Source organism: Pristiophorus japonicus, chromosome 1, assembly GCF_044704955.1.
Source record: "Pristiophorus japonicus isolate sPriJap1 chromosome 1, sPriJap1.hap1, whole genome shotgun sequence".
NCBI lineage: Eukaryota > Metazoa > Chordata > Chondrichthyes > Pristiophoridae > Pristiophorus > Pristiophorus japonicus.
Window position 1 is genome coordinate 374904456 of NC_091977.1, and position 16063 is coordinate 374920518.

The 16063-nt window shown below is 45.2% G+C and overlaps 1 protein-coding gene across 2 annotated transcripts in view; it reads left to right on the forward strand.

Moving 5' to 3' along the window:
• znf704 (zinc finger protein 704) overlaps positions 1-16063 on the forward strand; it is a 394480-nt gene that overhangs the window by 110360 nt on the left and 268057 nt on the right. Inside the window, exon 3 of one of the 2 annotated variants that reach the window (XM_070890989.1) lies at positions 4779-4850. The exons of the other annotated variant lie outside the window; for it this stretch is intronic. Coding sequence (XP_070747090.1) covers positions 4779-4850 — 72 coding nt within the window. The remainder of the gene's footprint in view (positions 1-4778; positions 4851-16063) is intronic. 2 annotated transcript variants of the gene reach the window in all.

The window sequence follows — 16063 nt, forward strand, 5'->3', positions numbered from 1 at the left end:
ATGAGCTGCTGGCGCAAGGCTCGAGCAATCGTTAAAGGAGCACGATGGACAGCCCTCCTCCGACCTCGTGCTCCGGCATCAGGCACTTGCATGCTTTCCTGATTGTCATCATCCTCATCCTGCTCTTCCATAATACTATCATCAGGCACTCTCCCCACATGTGGGTCTTCTGGTTCCACTACCAGCTCCTGCTGCCTCATGATGGCTAAGTTATGCAGCATGCAGCACACAACAGTGAAGTGACTGACAATCTCAGGGGAGTATTGCAAGTGGCCTCCGGAATGGTCCAGGCATCGGAAACGCTGTTTCAAGATGCCAATGGTCCTCTCTATGTTGCTGCGCATCGCAATGTGCACCATGTTGTATTGACGGTCAGCTTCCGTCCGTGTCATGCGTAGGGGCGTCATGAGCCAGGTGGTCAGGCCATACCCTTTGTCTCCCAGTAGCCAGCTGTGCCCTTCTGGCTGCTGCTCAAACATGTCAGATATAACGCTGTCACGTAGGATGAACGCATCGTTGGTGCTGCCAGGGTATCTCGCATCGACTGACATGATGCGCTGTTTGTCGTCACACACGAGCTGCACATTAATGGAGTGGTAACCTTTTCTATTCCTGTATTGCTCAGAATCTTCCACAGGTGCTCGCAAGGTGATGTGGGTACAATCAGTGCAGCCCTGTACCTTTGGGAAGCCAGCAATCTTGGAGAAGCCCACAGCCCTGTCATGCATTGCTTGGCCGGTCATTGGGAACTTGATGAAGTAATTCCTCCGCGCATACAGTGCAGCCGTGACCTGGTAAACGCAGGCATGTATTGCACGTTGAGAGATGGCTCACACATCTCCAGTTGTAGCTTGAAACGATCCCGAGGTATAGAAGGCAAGTGCAACGGTTACCTTCACTTCAACAGACAAGGCAGTCGGCGTTCTGCTTCTGAGCTGCAAATCTGCTCTCAGCATATCGCAGATCTCAACGACAACTTCTCTGTGGAAACGCAGCCTTTTGACACAATCAGCCTCGCTCATGTCCAGGTACGAGCGCCTGGCTCGATATTGCCGATATAGGTAAGGTCTCCTGCCCATCAGCCTACGGGCTATGACGTTCCTGGTGCGGTGAGCTCTAATCAATTCTCTCCTATGCAGTGAATTGATGGCAAACCATTGCATAATCCGTGGTGTTGATAATGCAGCACCCATACTTGAATTACAAATGAAACTTTTAAACTTGCTTGCTGGCTGGCTGTCTGGCTCTCTCTCCCGGTGTTGTACGCCTCTCTTGTCTCCTGGCCGAATGGCCTGCAGCCTATAAAAATAACTTCACAGCTGTGGAGGCTGCTGCGTTGCCTGCGTGTGTGGCCCCAACCGTATCTCTCCCCTTTCTCCTGGCCGAATGGCCTCAAGCTCCGCAGCTCGAAGGCTGCTTGCTGCCTCTTGGGCTGCCACCGTGTGACTGACACCGCCCCTGTCTCCTGGCTGAATGGCCTCAAGCTACGCAGCTCGAATGCTGCTTGCTGCCTCTTTGGCTGCCGTCATTCGACTGACGCCGCCCCTGTCTCCTGAATGAAAGGCCTGCCTGAAGCACCGCAGCTCGAAGGCTGCTGCTGCTTCACACAAGTAGGAATATTCAATATTTTTTATTTGCTTTATTTATAATTTTTTATTCAGGATGGCTCTTTATTTGTATAAGTGAGACTGTTGAATGCTTGTAGAATTTAATTACTTCCCTCGCCCCCCCCCCCCACCCCACCTCATTCCCTACGTCTGATTTGTAACCTACGCCTGATTTGTAAGAGTAGGCAAGGTTTTTCTGAGTGTACAAAAATCTACACTTAGTCCATTCGAAGTTAGTTTGAGTAAGTTTTCACTGCCTAAACTTGCAAAACAGGCGTAAGTCGCCGGACACGCCCCCTTTTGGAAAAAAAATCTGTTCTAAACTGAAACTATTCTAACTGACTAGAACTGGAGCAAACTAAATGCCGAGAATTGCAATTTCTAAGATACTCCATTCTAAACTAGTTGCTCCAAAAAAATAAGAGCGACTCAGGCCGAAACTTGACCCCAAAGGACCTATATTATAAAACGGAGGAGATCCACTGTTATCCTTATGATAAAATTGCTTCAGTCTGTTATCTATGGGGATAGAGTTCCTCTGAGCATGAGGAGTTAAAATCTTCAACCTGCTCTTTTAAAAATTTTTTACAATTCTCCTGTGCCTCATGCACAGAAATCTTCCTGTATGTTGTGGCTGTGATTGTGAATTTACTTCTTTCTCACTGGCTAAATCTATTTTCTCTCTGAGAGGTGTGCTGCATCTTGTAGCTGTGCAGTGATACCGCGTTAGCTGATAAGTTGCCTGGGGACTTGTTCTCCAGTGGGAGGACCCAATAACCACAGGCCTACATGTAGAGTAATTGTCCAGAACAGCTGAATACAGGGACATGCCAAGAACAAATGCAGCAGTATATCCTTCTGACCACAGTCCCTCCTGCAGTCATTCCCCAGGAAGGGCTGCAATTTGTGATGCATCTGTAGAGTAAGGTGCACTCTCTGTTATCTTGAGATGACCCTTAAACATTTCGCTGCAGGTAGTAATCATAAGAATTTGCTTCCGGGCTATCTTCCCCCGTTCATTTTCAGTCCTCCTCCAGGCTTTCTGTATAGCCTTTTTGAATTGGAGGCAAACATGGAGAGAAGGGCAGAAATGTGACACATAGCTCTGCGAAGGAGGGGAGGTACAGCTACAGGGGGTTGGGTTCATCTTGCAACTTTCGCATTGTGGCTTGATCCTGGAGAAGTCAACGCTATTGGTAATTTTTTGGAAGGTGGAACTTGTTCGGCAACTGTTAGAAGGGGATATTCTGGCCCTTGTCAAGGTGTTAGCCCAGCCAGGTGATGTCTTTCTCATGCCAGATTCAGAATCCTCTCATCATAGAATCAGAGAAATTTACGGCACAAAAAGAAGCCATTTGGCCCAACGTGTCTGTGCTGGCCGAAAAAGAGCTATACAGCCTAATCCCAAAGTATTCATTAAGAACTATACCCACGTCATCCGCTGCCACACACAGGTTACCTTTTTAAGTCTCTCATCGGCCCTACTCTTAGTTATCCTCTTGCTCTTTGTATTTATTTGGGTTTTCCTTGATTTTACTTAGCAATAAATTTCCATGCCCTATCTTTGCTTTCCTGATTTCCTTTTTAATTTCACCCCTACACTTTCTATATTCCTCTAGGCTTTCTGCAGTATTGACCTCTTGGTATCTGACATAAGCTTCCCTTCTTTGCCTTATCCTACACTGTATGCCCCTTGACATCCAGGGGGCTCTAGATCTGGAAGTCCCACCCTGTTTCTTTCTGGGAATGTATTTGCACTGAGCCCTCACTATCTCCTCCTTGAATTCCTCCCACTGGTCTGACATTGATTTACCTTCAGGTAGCTGTTTCTAATGCACTGGTGAATGCGTCTCAGAATTCTCCATTGTGCCAGGTTGGTGAAATGGTTAATGGGTCCTGTGCAGTTTTCAAAGAGACATAAGTTGAGAATGTTGTTACTGTGGATTTTTCCAAGCCTCGATGGGGCATTGAACTGGGTAGCATTTTGTTCTTGCTGTATTATGAAGGATGGTGCATTCCGGATTGGAATCCTGTCTTTCAGCCTCGCATCCAGCATGTATACCAACTCCCCTGCATTCCCCATTCAAGACAGATCAGACCAGAATGCCTATTACCCACTCTATTTGCCTTGGCTGTGGAGCCCCTGACAGAGCAGGCTAAAACATCCATATAGTGGAAGTTGGAGGAGCTAAGTACAAAATATCACTGTACGCTGATGACATCCTACTTTACATTACTAACCCCTTAACCTCATTCTCCGATGTCTTCCAGAAAATCAGGGAGTATGGCCAACTCTCAGATACAAGTTTAACAGGGGCCATGTCCCTCCCCCAGGACATGTCTCTTTGTGTGGTCAGGGTATGGCTTCCAGTGTCAAAGTGTGATGATGGTTCCTAGGCACGCTGGTTTTTGGAAAAAATACACCCTCCTTCCTTCCCACTGTGGTGGCATATATGGAACAATTGCTGATATAAAGAAATCACTTACATTTATATATAGAGCTTTTCACATCTTCAGGATATTCAAAAAGCTTCCAGGCTGATGAATTTTGAAATGCAGTCACTTGTTTGGTAGTAAACTTGCCCATCAGTGCGTGCACAGCAAGGTCCCACAAACAGCTATTGAAATAAATGACCAGTTTAACAGGAGGTATGTCCCTCACCCAGGATGTTTGCTTTTGGTAATGTTGATTGTTGGATAAATATTGACAAGGATACTGGACGAAGGCTTTGCTCGTCTTGAATAATACCATGAGATTTTATAGATCTACCTGAATAGGCAAACAGCTTAAAATCTCATCCGAAAGACAGCACCACGGACAATGCAGACAATTGCTGTTTTTTGGGACCTTGCTATGCACAAATTAGCTGCTGCATTTCCTACATTATAACCACGACTACATATCAAAAGTACTTCATTGGCTGTAAAGCGCTTTGAAACATCCTGAGGTCATGAAAGGCATGATATAAATGCAAGTCTTTCTTTCATTCACTCTCTCAAGACTGCACTGAAGTATCTGTCTAGTTTATTTTCTCAAACCATGGAATGTGCTTGAACCCAACCTTCTGATTCATAGTGGAGAGTGCCACCAGTTGAGCCAAATAAATCGTCCTGGGGACAGGCAGCACAATAAAATTAAATGTACTTCCCCACTTCCCCTACCTTTTGCAGATGCTGCCAGCCAGGCTCCAGTTCCAAAAATTCCAAGACCGTGACAGTCATACTCCAGGTTCCTATGGGCAGGTAAGGAATCATGAATTCACCTCAAAAACCTCCAGCTCCTCATACAAAAAGGGAGACTCTATCTTCCCAATCTCTCGCATTAATACTGGGCAGCCCAGGGAAATAATGGCCTAGAATCTCATCTGTACAAGGAGATAATGGCCTCAAAATCACCCCTTTCATACAAAGGTGGGGCAAATGAAATTGGGATGCACAAGAGACCAGAATTGGAGGAGTGCAGAGTTCTCTGAGGGACAACAGGCTGGGGATTATAGCTTGAACCTTTCTAGTCTACAACATATGTCGGAGTTTCTCCTAATCAGCTGCCATAACTTTGACGGGAACCCCAGATAGATACATAAATGGGGTTTATGGCAAAGTTAACAGGTCAGTTGGGAGAATCCCCAACGATCTTTCCGGCAATTTGTTTTGCCGTTTTCTTTGTGGTTATCATGGTGAGTTCTGCAGTTTGGAATGTTTTTTTTACTTTGAGTATATAGTTATCAACATTAAACTCTCCCAAGTCTGATACAGCACAACCAGGTGCAAAGTAAAGCTCCCTAATCCCAACCATAGAGATATATAACTTACTCCTCACCACTGATCAGAGACTATCAGCCCCTTAATTTAAAGATGGTTTTATCTGGGCCATGATGAATGAGTATATTTTTGAGTTCTTGCAGTTTAAAGTTGCAATGTTATGAAATATACTCATCAGAAAAAATTATAAATGCTGTGCAATTAGTGTTGAAATTTTGGGACTTAGTTCAGTTGTGAGTTTATTGATAGACCTCAGGCTCTGTTCTGTTAGTATGGGTTCTGTGGATTATTCATGAAGACAATTATTTAGGCCGTGATTTCGCCTACCGAGGCGGGAGCGAGGTAGGTGACGGTGGAGTCCGATCCCGTTCCTGTCTCCATCCCGGCTTCCCACGTGACTTTCCCCTGATTGGGCTTGTTATGCTCGCCCAACGCGGTTCCCGGCCAAATAAAAGGAAGCGGGCCTGATGATGTCATTTGATGTTGTGTCATCAGCCGGTTTCCTTAAAGGGACCATGGCCAACTTTATTTTGATATTTGTGCTATCTGTGTTCTACAGCATTGAGCTGCTCCAAACACTGACAAGTCGTGCAGGGCTGTACCCAGGCTCTTCCATGATTCCCTCCATATGCTTATGGAGGGAGTCACAGCATGCAGGGGGGTTCTCTTCCCTTCCAATGGGCGGAAGAGACCTCCCCAGGAGCCCAACACAGCCTAGTTAAGCATTGCACATGAGGGCACAAGCATCAGGAGGACCTGGCTGCAGTAGGGCAAATCTTTCAATGATCTCAGTAGATCATGAAATGTTACTGTAAAGCCACACTCCACCTCATCCTGATGTGCCACTCATCACATCCCCATCACTCTGCCTTCCCTACCCTACTCCTGCACATCCTTACTCACAGCAACTTGCCTTGCACCTCTACCCATCCGTCTCTATCTACATTATCACACCCCCATCTCACTAGCCACCACTCACCTTCATCCTAGTGCAAGCAGCATCATCATCATAGGCAGGTCCTCAAAATCGAGGAAGACTTGTTTCCACTCTAAAAGTGAGATCTCAGATGACTGAACAGTCTAATACGGGAATTATAGTCTCTGTCACAGGGTGGGACAGACAGTCGTTGAAAGAAAGGGTGAGTGGAGTGTCTGGTTTGCTGCACGCTCCTTCCACTGTCTGCACTTGGTTTCTGCTTGCTCTCGGCAACAAGACTCTTAAGTGCACAGCGCCCTCCTGGATGCTCTTCCTCCACTTAGGGCGGTCTCTGGGCCAGGGATTCCCAGGTGTCAGTGGGAATGTTGCACTTTATCAAGGAAGCTTTGAGGGTGTCCTTGAAACGTTTCCTTTGCCCACCTCGCTTGCCATGTCGGAGTTCCGAGTAGCGCGTTATCAGCAAAACCCCAGCCCTGCACGAGGTAGAAAAGGCCATCCGTCAGCTCAAGAATAACAAGGATCTCTGCCGAGGCACTAAAGTATGGCAGAGAAGCACTATTGGCACGAATGCATGACCTCATCCCTCTGTAAGCATACCAACGAACAACACACAAGGTTAAGCACTTGGGTGTTTTCCCTAATGTTCATGTGAAGTTTCTGTTAATGTGATGTCAAACATTGAAATCTTTATTTTCCTCACTTTGCCGTCTTGGACAGATTTGTGTGCACCTCTGTGAGTTAGTGCTTAGTAAGTTGCAATGAATGGTTAAAACATAACGGTAACCCCATAAATGCTGATGAGTGTGAAAGGAATGGCTTGGGCATTGTAGGCATGCTTTACGGTGTTGGTGTGGGATGGTGCCAACCTGGCAGCCAGGATGTACAGTGTCAAGTGAAGTAAATCTGGAAATCTGGCCGTGGAGAGGCCGTCCCTGGCATCTGGGGCAGTAGTGTGGTCGGGTGCTGATGTCCTGTGTCCTGTGCAGCATCAGTTGATTGAGGAGAAGGTTGGTGTTGTTGGTGTTGCAGGTGTGCCTGGTGCTGCTGGTGTTGCTGGTGTTGGGGATGATCGTGGTGGGATTCTGAGGACCAAGGTGGGATCGTTTCAAGGGCACTGATGCTAATGTAATAGATGGCAGGTGAACTTGAGATGACAAAAGCGATCTGTCCGTGGTGAGAGAGCAAGAGCTCCTGATCTTGGAACGTGAACAGCTGTGAGCTGAGAGCTTTTATAGCACATTTGCAGCTGTCGGGTAAAGAAATGAATTCATGCTGACACAACTCCTGACGTGATTCACGAGCTGCGGGAACCTCGTGGAAAACCTACAAAAATGGTAAGTTCAGCTCAAAATTGTCTTTAAAAGCCTCTTAACACGGTCATAATGACCTAAATTGCCTCCCCCGCCACTGCGTGTCAGGTTTGTTCAGCGTTGACAGAACCAACATCTGGGAAAGTAGCATGGCGGCGGGTTGACAGAAAATGGGTCAGGACCCCGCTATCATTTTAAATTGAACAGCTGAACCGCCACCGATCCTGTCCACTGAGCACCGGCAAAATTCCAGCCTTTGTGTCAGTACTAATCCACATAAAATAATATTTTATTGTTTACAGAGAAATATGATGGAGCAGAACTTGCAGTCGGTATGCGCCTTTGAAATGGACAGCAAGTTTGGGATTTCTCACATGCGTTAAATCCCGACCTCACGATTTGTCATTTTCCGACTTGACAGATCATCCACTGCGACTGTCAAATCCTTATTGCTGGCGCAGAATTGGACTAATTGCCCACCAACTTCCCAGCAATTACGCAGTAAAATTTTACGGCTGGTGCAAACTGCGCAGGAGCCTGTTTACACTGCATAAGGGGAGGAGGGATGTGCAGCAGCTTGAAATATACACCAGTTATGATAAAAAAATCTTCAAAATAAATATCTGTATCCACCTAACTATTTCCTGATCCCAAAACAACTCTACCAAGAATGAAAGGTTGACTTATTTATTAATTTACTCGGGTAAGTGAGAGACTCATTTATTTATTAATTTACTGGGGTGATTGAGACTAAAAAAATCATGAATGGGCATCGGAGATTTCTGTTTCTTGATTGGAGCATGTGATCCATGTGATCCTGATATGCTTACACACACGGTGCATCCATGGGCCACTACGCTGCACTCAACTCTGCAGCAAAACAATGCAAGTTTTTGAAGGAGGCCTCACACCAGTTAAGTGCGGATTTCTTTTGGAGGTTGGAGGTGTACTCCTTAGTTACGCCACCGACAGCAATTTCTGGGCCAACGTTCTTTCAAATCTTCATCCACCAGTAGAGTATGCTGTATCTTTGTTAGGAGCTGCTGTGGAAGTTATCTTTTCAGGGTTAGGACTGTTTTATAGCTCAACACATGCACTGTTTTTGCTGAGGTTATTTGTTTGACATTGTTGTTTGTTTTCTTCACACGTTTAGTCAACATATTGGCCCTTAAAATCTTCGTGGTATTTGCTGTGTTAGCATTATGGAGCACTTTTTCTTCCATTTATAAGTCCACCTCTGTGACCTTCCTGACTCTGCTCTGTCCATCTTCATTGCTGGGGCAAATCTGTCCAGACCACTGACTTCATGCCTGCCTCAGTACTCCTCCATATCACACACTTTGAGGTTGGTGAGGCTCCACTACCCAACACTACCCCTGTGGCATTCAAGCCAGGATTTCTCTCTCTCTCTATATATATATATATTATATTTATTTCTCTTCTCTCGATATATATTTCTCTCTATATATATATATATATATATATTATATTATATATATATATTTATTTCTCTCTATGTATATTTTTCTCTCTACATATATTTCTCTCTATTATATATATATATTTCTCTCTATATATTTCTCTCTCGATATATATTTCTCTCTCTATATATATTTCTCTCTATCTCTCGCTCTATCTATCTCTATATTTCTCTCTCTACATTTCTATCTATCTATCTATCTATCTATCTATCTATCTATCTATCTATCTATCTATTATGTAATACATATATATATATCTCTCTCTATATATAGGGCCCAAGTTTCAGCTGGAGTTGCTCCTATTTTTTTGGAGCAACTAGTTTAGTTTGGAGTATCTTAGAAATCGCAATTCTCAGCATTTAGTTTGCTCCACTTCTAGTGAGTTAGTTTAGTTTAGTTTTAGTTCAGTTTTTTTTTTCCAAAAGGGGGCGTTACTAGCCACTCACGCCTGTTTTGCAAGTTTAGACAGCGAAAAGTTACTCCAAACTAACTTAGAATGGAGTAAGTGTCCACTGTTGTACGCTCAGAAAAACGTTGCGTACACTTTTTAATTAGATGCAGGTAGTCAGAGATGGGGGGTGGGGGGCGGTGTTAGGGGATTTTCCAAAGCAATAAACACTTCACTTTTACCAATAAAGAGCCATCATCAATAATAAATGATAAATAAATCAATAAATAAAAAAAGTTAATTTTCCTACCTCTCCATCGAAGCAGCGGCAGCAGGCACCGAGCTGCGATCTTTAGGCCGTTCGGCCAGGGGATGGTGCGGCCTGAAAAACACCAGGAGGGCGACGTCCAAAGAGCCCCGCCATAGAGCAGAGCTCCAGCACGCAGGCAGCAAACCGAGCTGTGATCTTTTGGCCATTTGGCCAGGGGATGGGGTGGCCTGAAAATCACCAGGAGGGAGGGCGACGTCCATAGAGCCGGCCGCAGCAAATCGAACTGTGATTTTTCGGCCAGGGGACAGGGGAGACCTTAAAAACACCGGGAGGGAGAGCCAGCCAGCCAGCACCTTTGAAAGTTTAAGTTTTACTTCAAGTATGGGTGCTGCATTATCAACACCACGGATTATTGCAATGGTTCGCCATCAGTTCACTGCATAGGAGGGAATTGATTAGAGCTCACCACACCAGGAACTTCATAGCCCATAGGCTGATGGGCAAGAGGCCTTACCAACGTTGGCAATATCGAGTCAGGCATTCGTACCTGGACATGAGCGAGGCTGATTGTGTCAAAAGGCTGCGTTTCCGCAAAGAAGTTATCGTTTAAATCTGCTCTCAGCATATCACAGATCTTCAGCCGAGAAGCAGAATGCCGACTGCCTTGTCTGTTGAAGTGAAGGTTACAGCTGCACTTTCCTTCTATGTCTCGGGATCGTTTCAAGCTACAACTGAAGATGTGTGCGCCATCTCTCAATGTGCAATAAATGCCTGCACTATATGCGCGGAGGAATGACTTCATCAAGTTCCCAATGACCGGCCAAGCAATGCATGACAGGGCTGTGGGCTTCTCCAGGATTGCTGGCTTCCCAAAGGTACAGGGCTGCATTGAGTGTACCCAGATTGCCTTGTGAGCACCTGTGGAGGATGCCGAGCAGTTCAGGAATAGAAAAGGTTTCCACTCCATTAATGTGCAGTTCACGTGTGACAACATGCAAAGCATCATGTCAGTCGATGCAAGATACCCTGGCAGCACCCATGATGCGTTCATCCTTCGCGACAGCGTTATATCTGACATTTTTGAGGAGCAGCCAGAAGGGCAGAGCTGGCTACTGGGAGATAAAGGGTACGGCCTGGCCACCTGGCTCATGACGCCCCTACGCGTAACATGGATGGAAGTTGACCATCAATACAACATGGCACACATTGCGACGCGCAGCATTATAGAGAGGACCATTGGCATCTTGAAACAGAGTGCCTGATGATGATAGTAATTTGGAAGAGCAGGATGAGGATGATGACGACGATCAGGAAACCATGCAAGTGCCCGATGCCGGAGCACAAGGTCGGAAGAGGGTGGTCCATCGTGCTTTAAGGATTGCTCGAGCCCTGCGCCAGCAGCTCATCCGTGAACGCTTCAATTATTGATGCCTGAGGGCTCAGCAACAACTGTTCCACATGGACATGTTTATTTTTTGGAGTCGTTCCTATGTTGTGTTGTGTTAATGGAACATGATTCAGTTTTAATTAAATATATTTTATTGAAAAATTCACAATGTACTGCACGTTAGTGTAATGAAATAATTGTAGTTTCAAACTTTACTTTATTATGACTTTAAGATCACTTACAAACTTGTAACGTTACAAAACTTACAAAACAATATCAATTTGAAAAGAGGTACTACAGTTACATCAAGAACAAGAACAACAGCAGCAAAGAAAGGCTGCAACCATCTCTCATCCACATCTCGGTGAATGTTCACTTCTTCATGGGGGTGTGATTTGATTGGTCAGGCTGTGTGCCCTTATTGCATCAGCTATCTCCACGAGGGCTTGTGCCATCACTTGTATGCCCTCCCTGACAGCCTGTGCCGTCGCTTACATTCCCTCTGACATTCCCTTCCTCATTTCCCGTGTCATTACTCCTACTTCAGCCGACAGTCCCGTTACCTCATCACCCACCACACTGACGCTGCCCACGAGTGATCGGGTAAGGTCATTGGTCTCCACACCCAATGCCACCCACACCTGTTGCACGCTGCATCTTAGGAGAGCGTGTTTCGATTCTCCTTCTGCTCGGCCTGGGTCTGCCTCGCGGCACCACTCCAGTGGGAGGCGCAGGCAGGGATGGTGGGGCACTGGGTGTAAAATGCTGCATCACACCACCACCACCACCACCACTGGGACCCGCAACCTCGGAATCTGTGAAACCATAGAATGTCGGACCAGAACCTATGCAATTGTTTGAAAAACTGATGTCCGTTAATGTGGACTGATACATATTAAGTTCAAAAGTCTCCCCTGAAGACATTTCAGTCAACCCCTGCAGCCACCCTTGGTCTGGATCGTCCACATCTTGTTCTTCTGGTTCTTCTTCTGTATCTTCAAGATCTTCAGGATTGGCATCATCTTCTGCAAAATATAACAGAACAGTCAAATGGTTAGCAGCACAGGAGGGGGCAGGATGGGTGGCATGAGAAGTCTCACACATAGCAGGCCAGGAAGCAGGTTGATTTGAAGGGCCACAATGCATTTTTAGGACTTACCCTCTCCCTCGCGTGTGGGCCCAGCTTGTGCTGTACTGATTGCTTTTCTCCATATACGACACATCATAGCAGCGACCCTCTGTCCCAAGGGTGTCAGGGGATGCAGATTTGGCACGTCTCCTCCTGTTCGAGTTCTTCCCCTTTTGTTGTGGGCCAATTTCTTCTGCAAAGATTAAAATACAACTTTTTACAGAATGTGTCTTTCTGCAGGGTGGGACATCTACAGATGGTTACATTTACAATTGCGATTCCATTGAAAAATGAAAATATTACTTACACTAACTACTTGACCAAGGTCGTGCCATTTCTTTTTACACTGGCTTCCAGGTCTCCTGGTATGCACCACTGCGCAGTAATCTTCTGCAACTAGGTTCCAGCGTTTCTTCATTTCTTTGGGTGCCACTTTTGTGCGACCTCTGTTGCTGGTATCCAGCTCCTGCCATCTCTGCTCAATGACATTCACTAATATCCCCACTTCCTCATGCAAGAAATTCTTCATTCTTGGTGGACGTTGTTCCATTGCTCTATTGAATTGACACTCAGTGATTTTTCAAAACACACAGTCCTTACTTTGCATGCACCTATGCAGCACTCCTTCTGGAAGTTTAGCAACAACAAACAACACTCACTGGTTCCAGCAGCTGATTTCTTCCACAGTACTGCTATCAGCACTCCTTCAGACACCAAAAATCGGAAGGCATTTTACAGCTCCACACAGCCAAAAATCTATTTTTTGCCTGTCCCTTTAAAGATGGCCGATTGCACATGTTTGTGTGCCATTGCGCATGCGCGCATGCTCCAACGCGCATGCGCAATGCTGCCGGCACTCAAACTGACGCTGGGCCCTAGCCCCGCCCCCCTGCCGGCAGTGCTTTCTCAGAACGGTGTTTGCTCCGCCCCCAGCAGCTTCTGTTGCGCTGAGCTGAAAACGGGCCTACAGGTATCGGAGAATCGCGAGGTAAGTTTTAGCCGCTTTTTGTGTTCTAAAAAATAGGCGGGCCTCTCGGAGGTGCGCCATTCTGCCAGATATCCGAAACTTGGTCCCTTTATCTCTCTCTCTCTCTCTCTCTCTCTCTCTCTCTCTCTCTCTCTCTCTTTCTTTCTTTCTCTTTCTCTTTCTCTTTTTCTTTCTCTCTTTCTTTCTCCTTTCTTTCTCTATTTTTTTGAGCGTCAATACCAGAAAACCATGAAAATTCCATATTGCCATAAAGATCTAACTGATTCACTAATGTCCTTCAGGGAAGGGGATCGGGTTCACAATGTCCTTCAGGGAAGGGAATCTGCCAACCATACTGCTGTGGCTACGCAGCAATGGGAAAGTCCTGCGAAAGCCGCTCACCGGCTTCACCATTTATTTAAAGGGATCGCTCACTAAAAGACACAGGTCATGCAGACAAAGCGCAGCTTACGGGGAACATTGCATGACTCCAGTCCCATGCTATGTGGTTGACTCCTAATGCCCTCAGTGCAACTAATGATTGATAAATAGTGTTTTAACAGTGTCACCCATGTCCCAAGAACAAATATAAAACACACACAAATGATAGCATCAGTCAAAGATTGTAGTTTAAACCTAGATGCCTCCTATATGCAAGCCAAGTGCACTACCACTAAGCTACTGGACTAAACTTGTGGAGTTCCTCTTTATTTTGTGCACAAGGAGGAGAGGGTTGAGAAACAGGAAGAAAAAGCATCATGAACTGAAGCTTGTGACCCAGTGTTGTCTGTTTAGGGATAGTATGACTTCAGTCTGCAAAACCATGTATTGTGAAAAAAGCTGTTAAGTAATGTGGTATTTTAGCTCTTGCTGGCATGAAGCCTAACCACATTTGCAGCTGCATGAAATATTTTGGACAATAGTAGTTTGTGTTGTCAAATTACAAACGGCCACATGTTAACTTCCTTAAAGTGCAGTCCGTTTTAAGAATTTTTTTTCTGGCGAGCTGTAAATTGAGCTAAGCAAAGACATGCCTGATAGACCGGCCAGTATTAAGGGCAAGTGCCCGCTCATTGTAAACAACCATTTAATTGCTGCATTAGATCAGTATTGACATTGTTGTTTACATTAACTTTCACCTCTAACTTCAAACCTGTGTTGTATTTTCACCAACGTATATCTGACTTCCTCTTAACAAATTCCTAGTTCCTTTCAGAAAGTGGTCATCTCATAGGATTGTATATGCACCCCTAGATAGTGAAATGTAATCTGGAATTGGAAGTCAAAGGAATTATCATAATTGGATAAAGTTAGTTTGTTCCAACTTTATTTACAATCTTCTTTCCGTAACTGTTCAATCTACTCAAACAGGAACTTCACACAGTTTGCAGAGTGGTTGTTTGACAAGTTGGTTATGGGAATAAATGTAGTACAACAATCTTAAGCTTATTTGCAAAGTAATGTAACCCTTCATCTTAGTTGAGGTTGTAACCTGTTGCGGGGATTCCTGTCATGAACGCTCACTAGAGCTCCGGTTTATTTATATATATTTGTGTTTATATGTTAATGTGTCAATTAAATGAAGGGTCAGACTGATTGTGGTTTACAAAAATAGAAGCAAACATTGACAGTGGTGGATTATTGTTATGTCATGGATACAATCATTCACTTGAGGCAAGTCTTTTCCTTGTTGTTCCTAAAAAAATACGCTGCATAACAGACTGGGCAATCAGGCCATGCAGACACAATTAAAATGGTGCTAGGAGTGTAAGAGAAAAATTTGGCATTAGGGGTACCAGTGGGACAAGGGTTAAAGTGCTGGTTCCTGCACTGGCCCATAAGGAGGTAAAAGGCCTCTCTTCGGCCTTGTACCAAGGCTTCAGAAGTTATCAATTCAATAATATTCCGACAGGATACGATGTGAGAACCTAAACAGACATTGATAAGACCTTGCGAAGAGGCTCGAGGCGGACTCACAGACAACAAGGAGGATCAGGAAAGAGAATGCGCACGGCTAAACGCGATACTCCTGGAATAAGCACCAGGGTTATCATGGAATGATAAAAGGGGGGAATGAGAATCAGTAAAAGGGTTGAGAAAGTGGTAGATGGATAGAGAAGGTGGCAAAAGGATGGAGATAGGGAATCATGGGAAAATAGCTAAAGAAATGTCAAGATGCAGACAACTGCAGAATCAACAGAAAAAAAAGGGGTTACCAAGAGTTGAAGTTGAGGTTAGACACGGGTCATGAGAAAGCCCAAGGCAGCACAAAGAAAGAAAGAAATCCTCGATAGGAAGGGAAAAGTAATAGCTTCTACTGATAAGGAGGAAGGGAAACTAATTGGGTTCTTTACTGATAAGGGAAGACAGTGTGGCAAAGCTATAACTAACCTGACCTGACACCAGCCCTAATTGGGAGACTTTCTTGCCTACCATTGGAAGTACTCGGGGGAGGAGGCAAAAAGGGATTGGATAGACCAAGTGCTAATCAAATGTGTTCTGTTTTGAAAATGTATATCTACTGTGCTTTTCGCGCTGAAAAGGGGCTTTTCCAGGGGAAGGTAAACAGGCTCTGATTGAGAGTGTTCCTTTGTCTTGACAAGTCCCGGTCGGAGAATCTTTAATAAAGGTCTTTTACAGAAAAGGCAAAGAGGTGTTCGCATGTCAGTGTATTCGCTGAAACAGATTGAGGGAAAAAGAATCCGTATTAACAGGAGGTGTTGAGCCAGATTAAGAATTCTTGGGACCCTGGGCACCAAGAACATTCGTGGCCCCTCTATTGTCCTTGCACAACTTCCACACCCGTCCCCCGTCCCCCCCACAC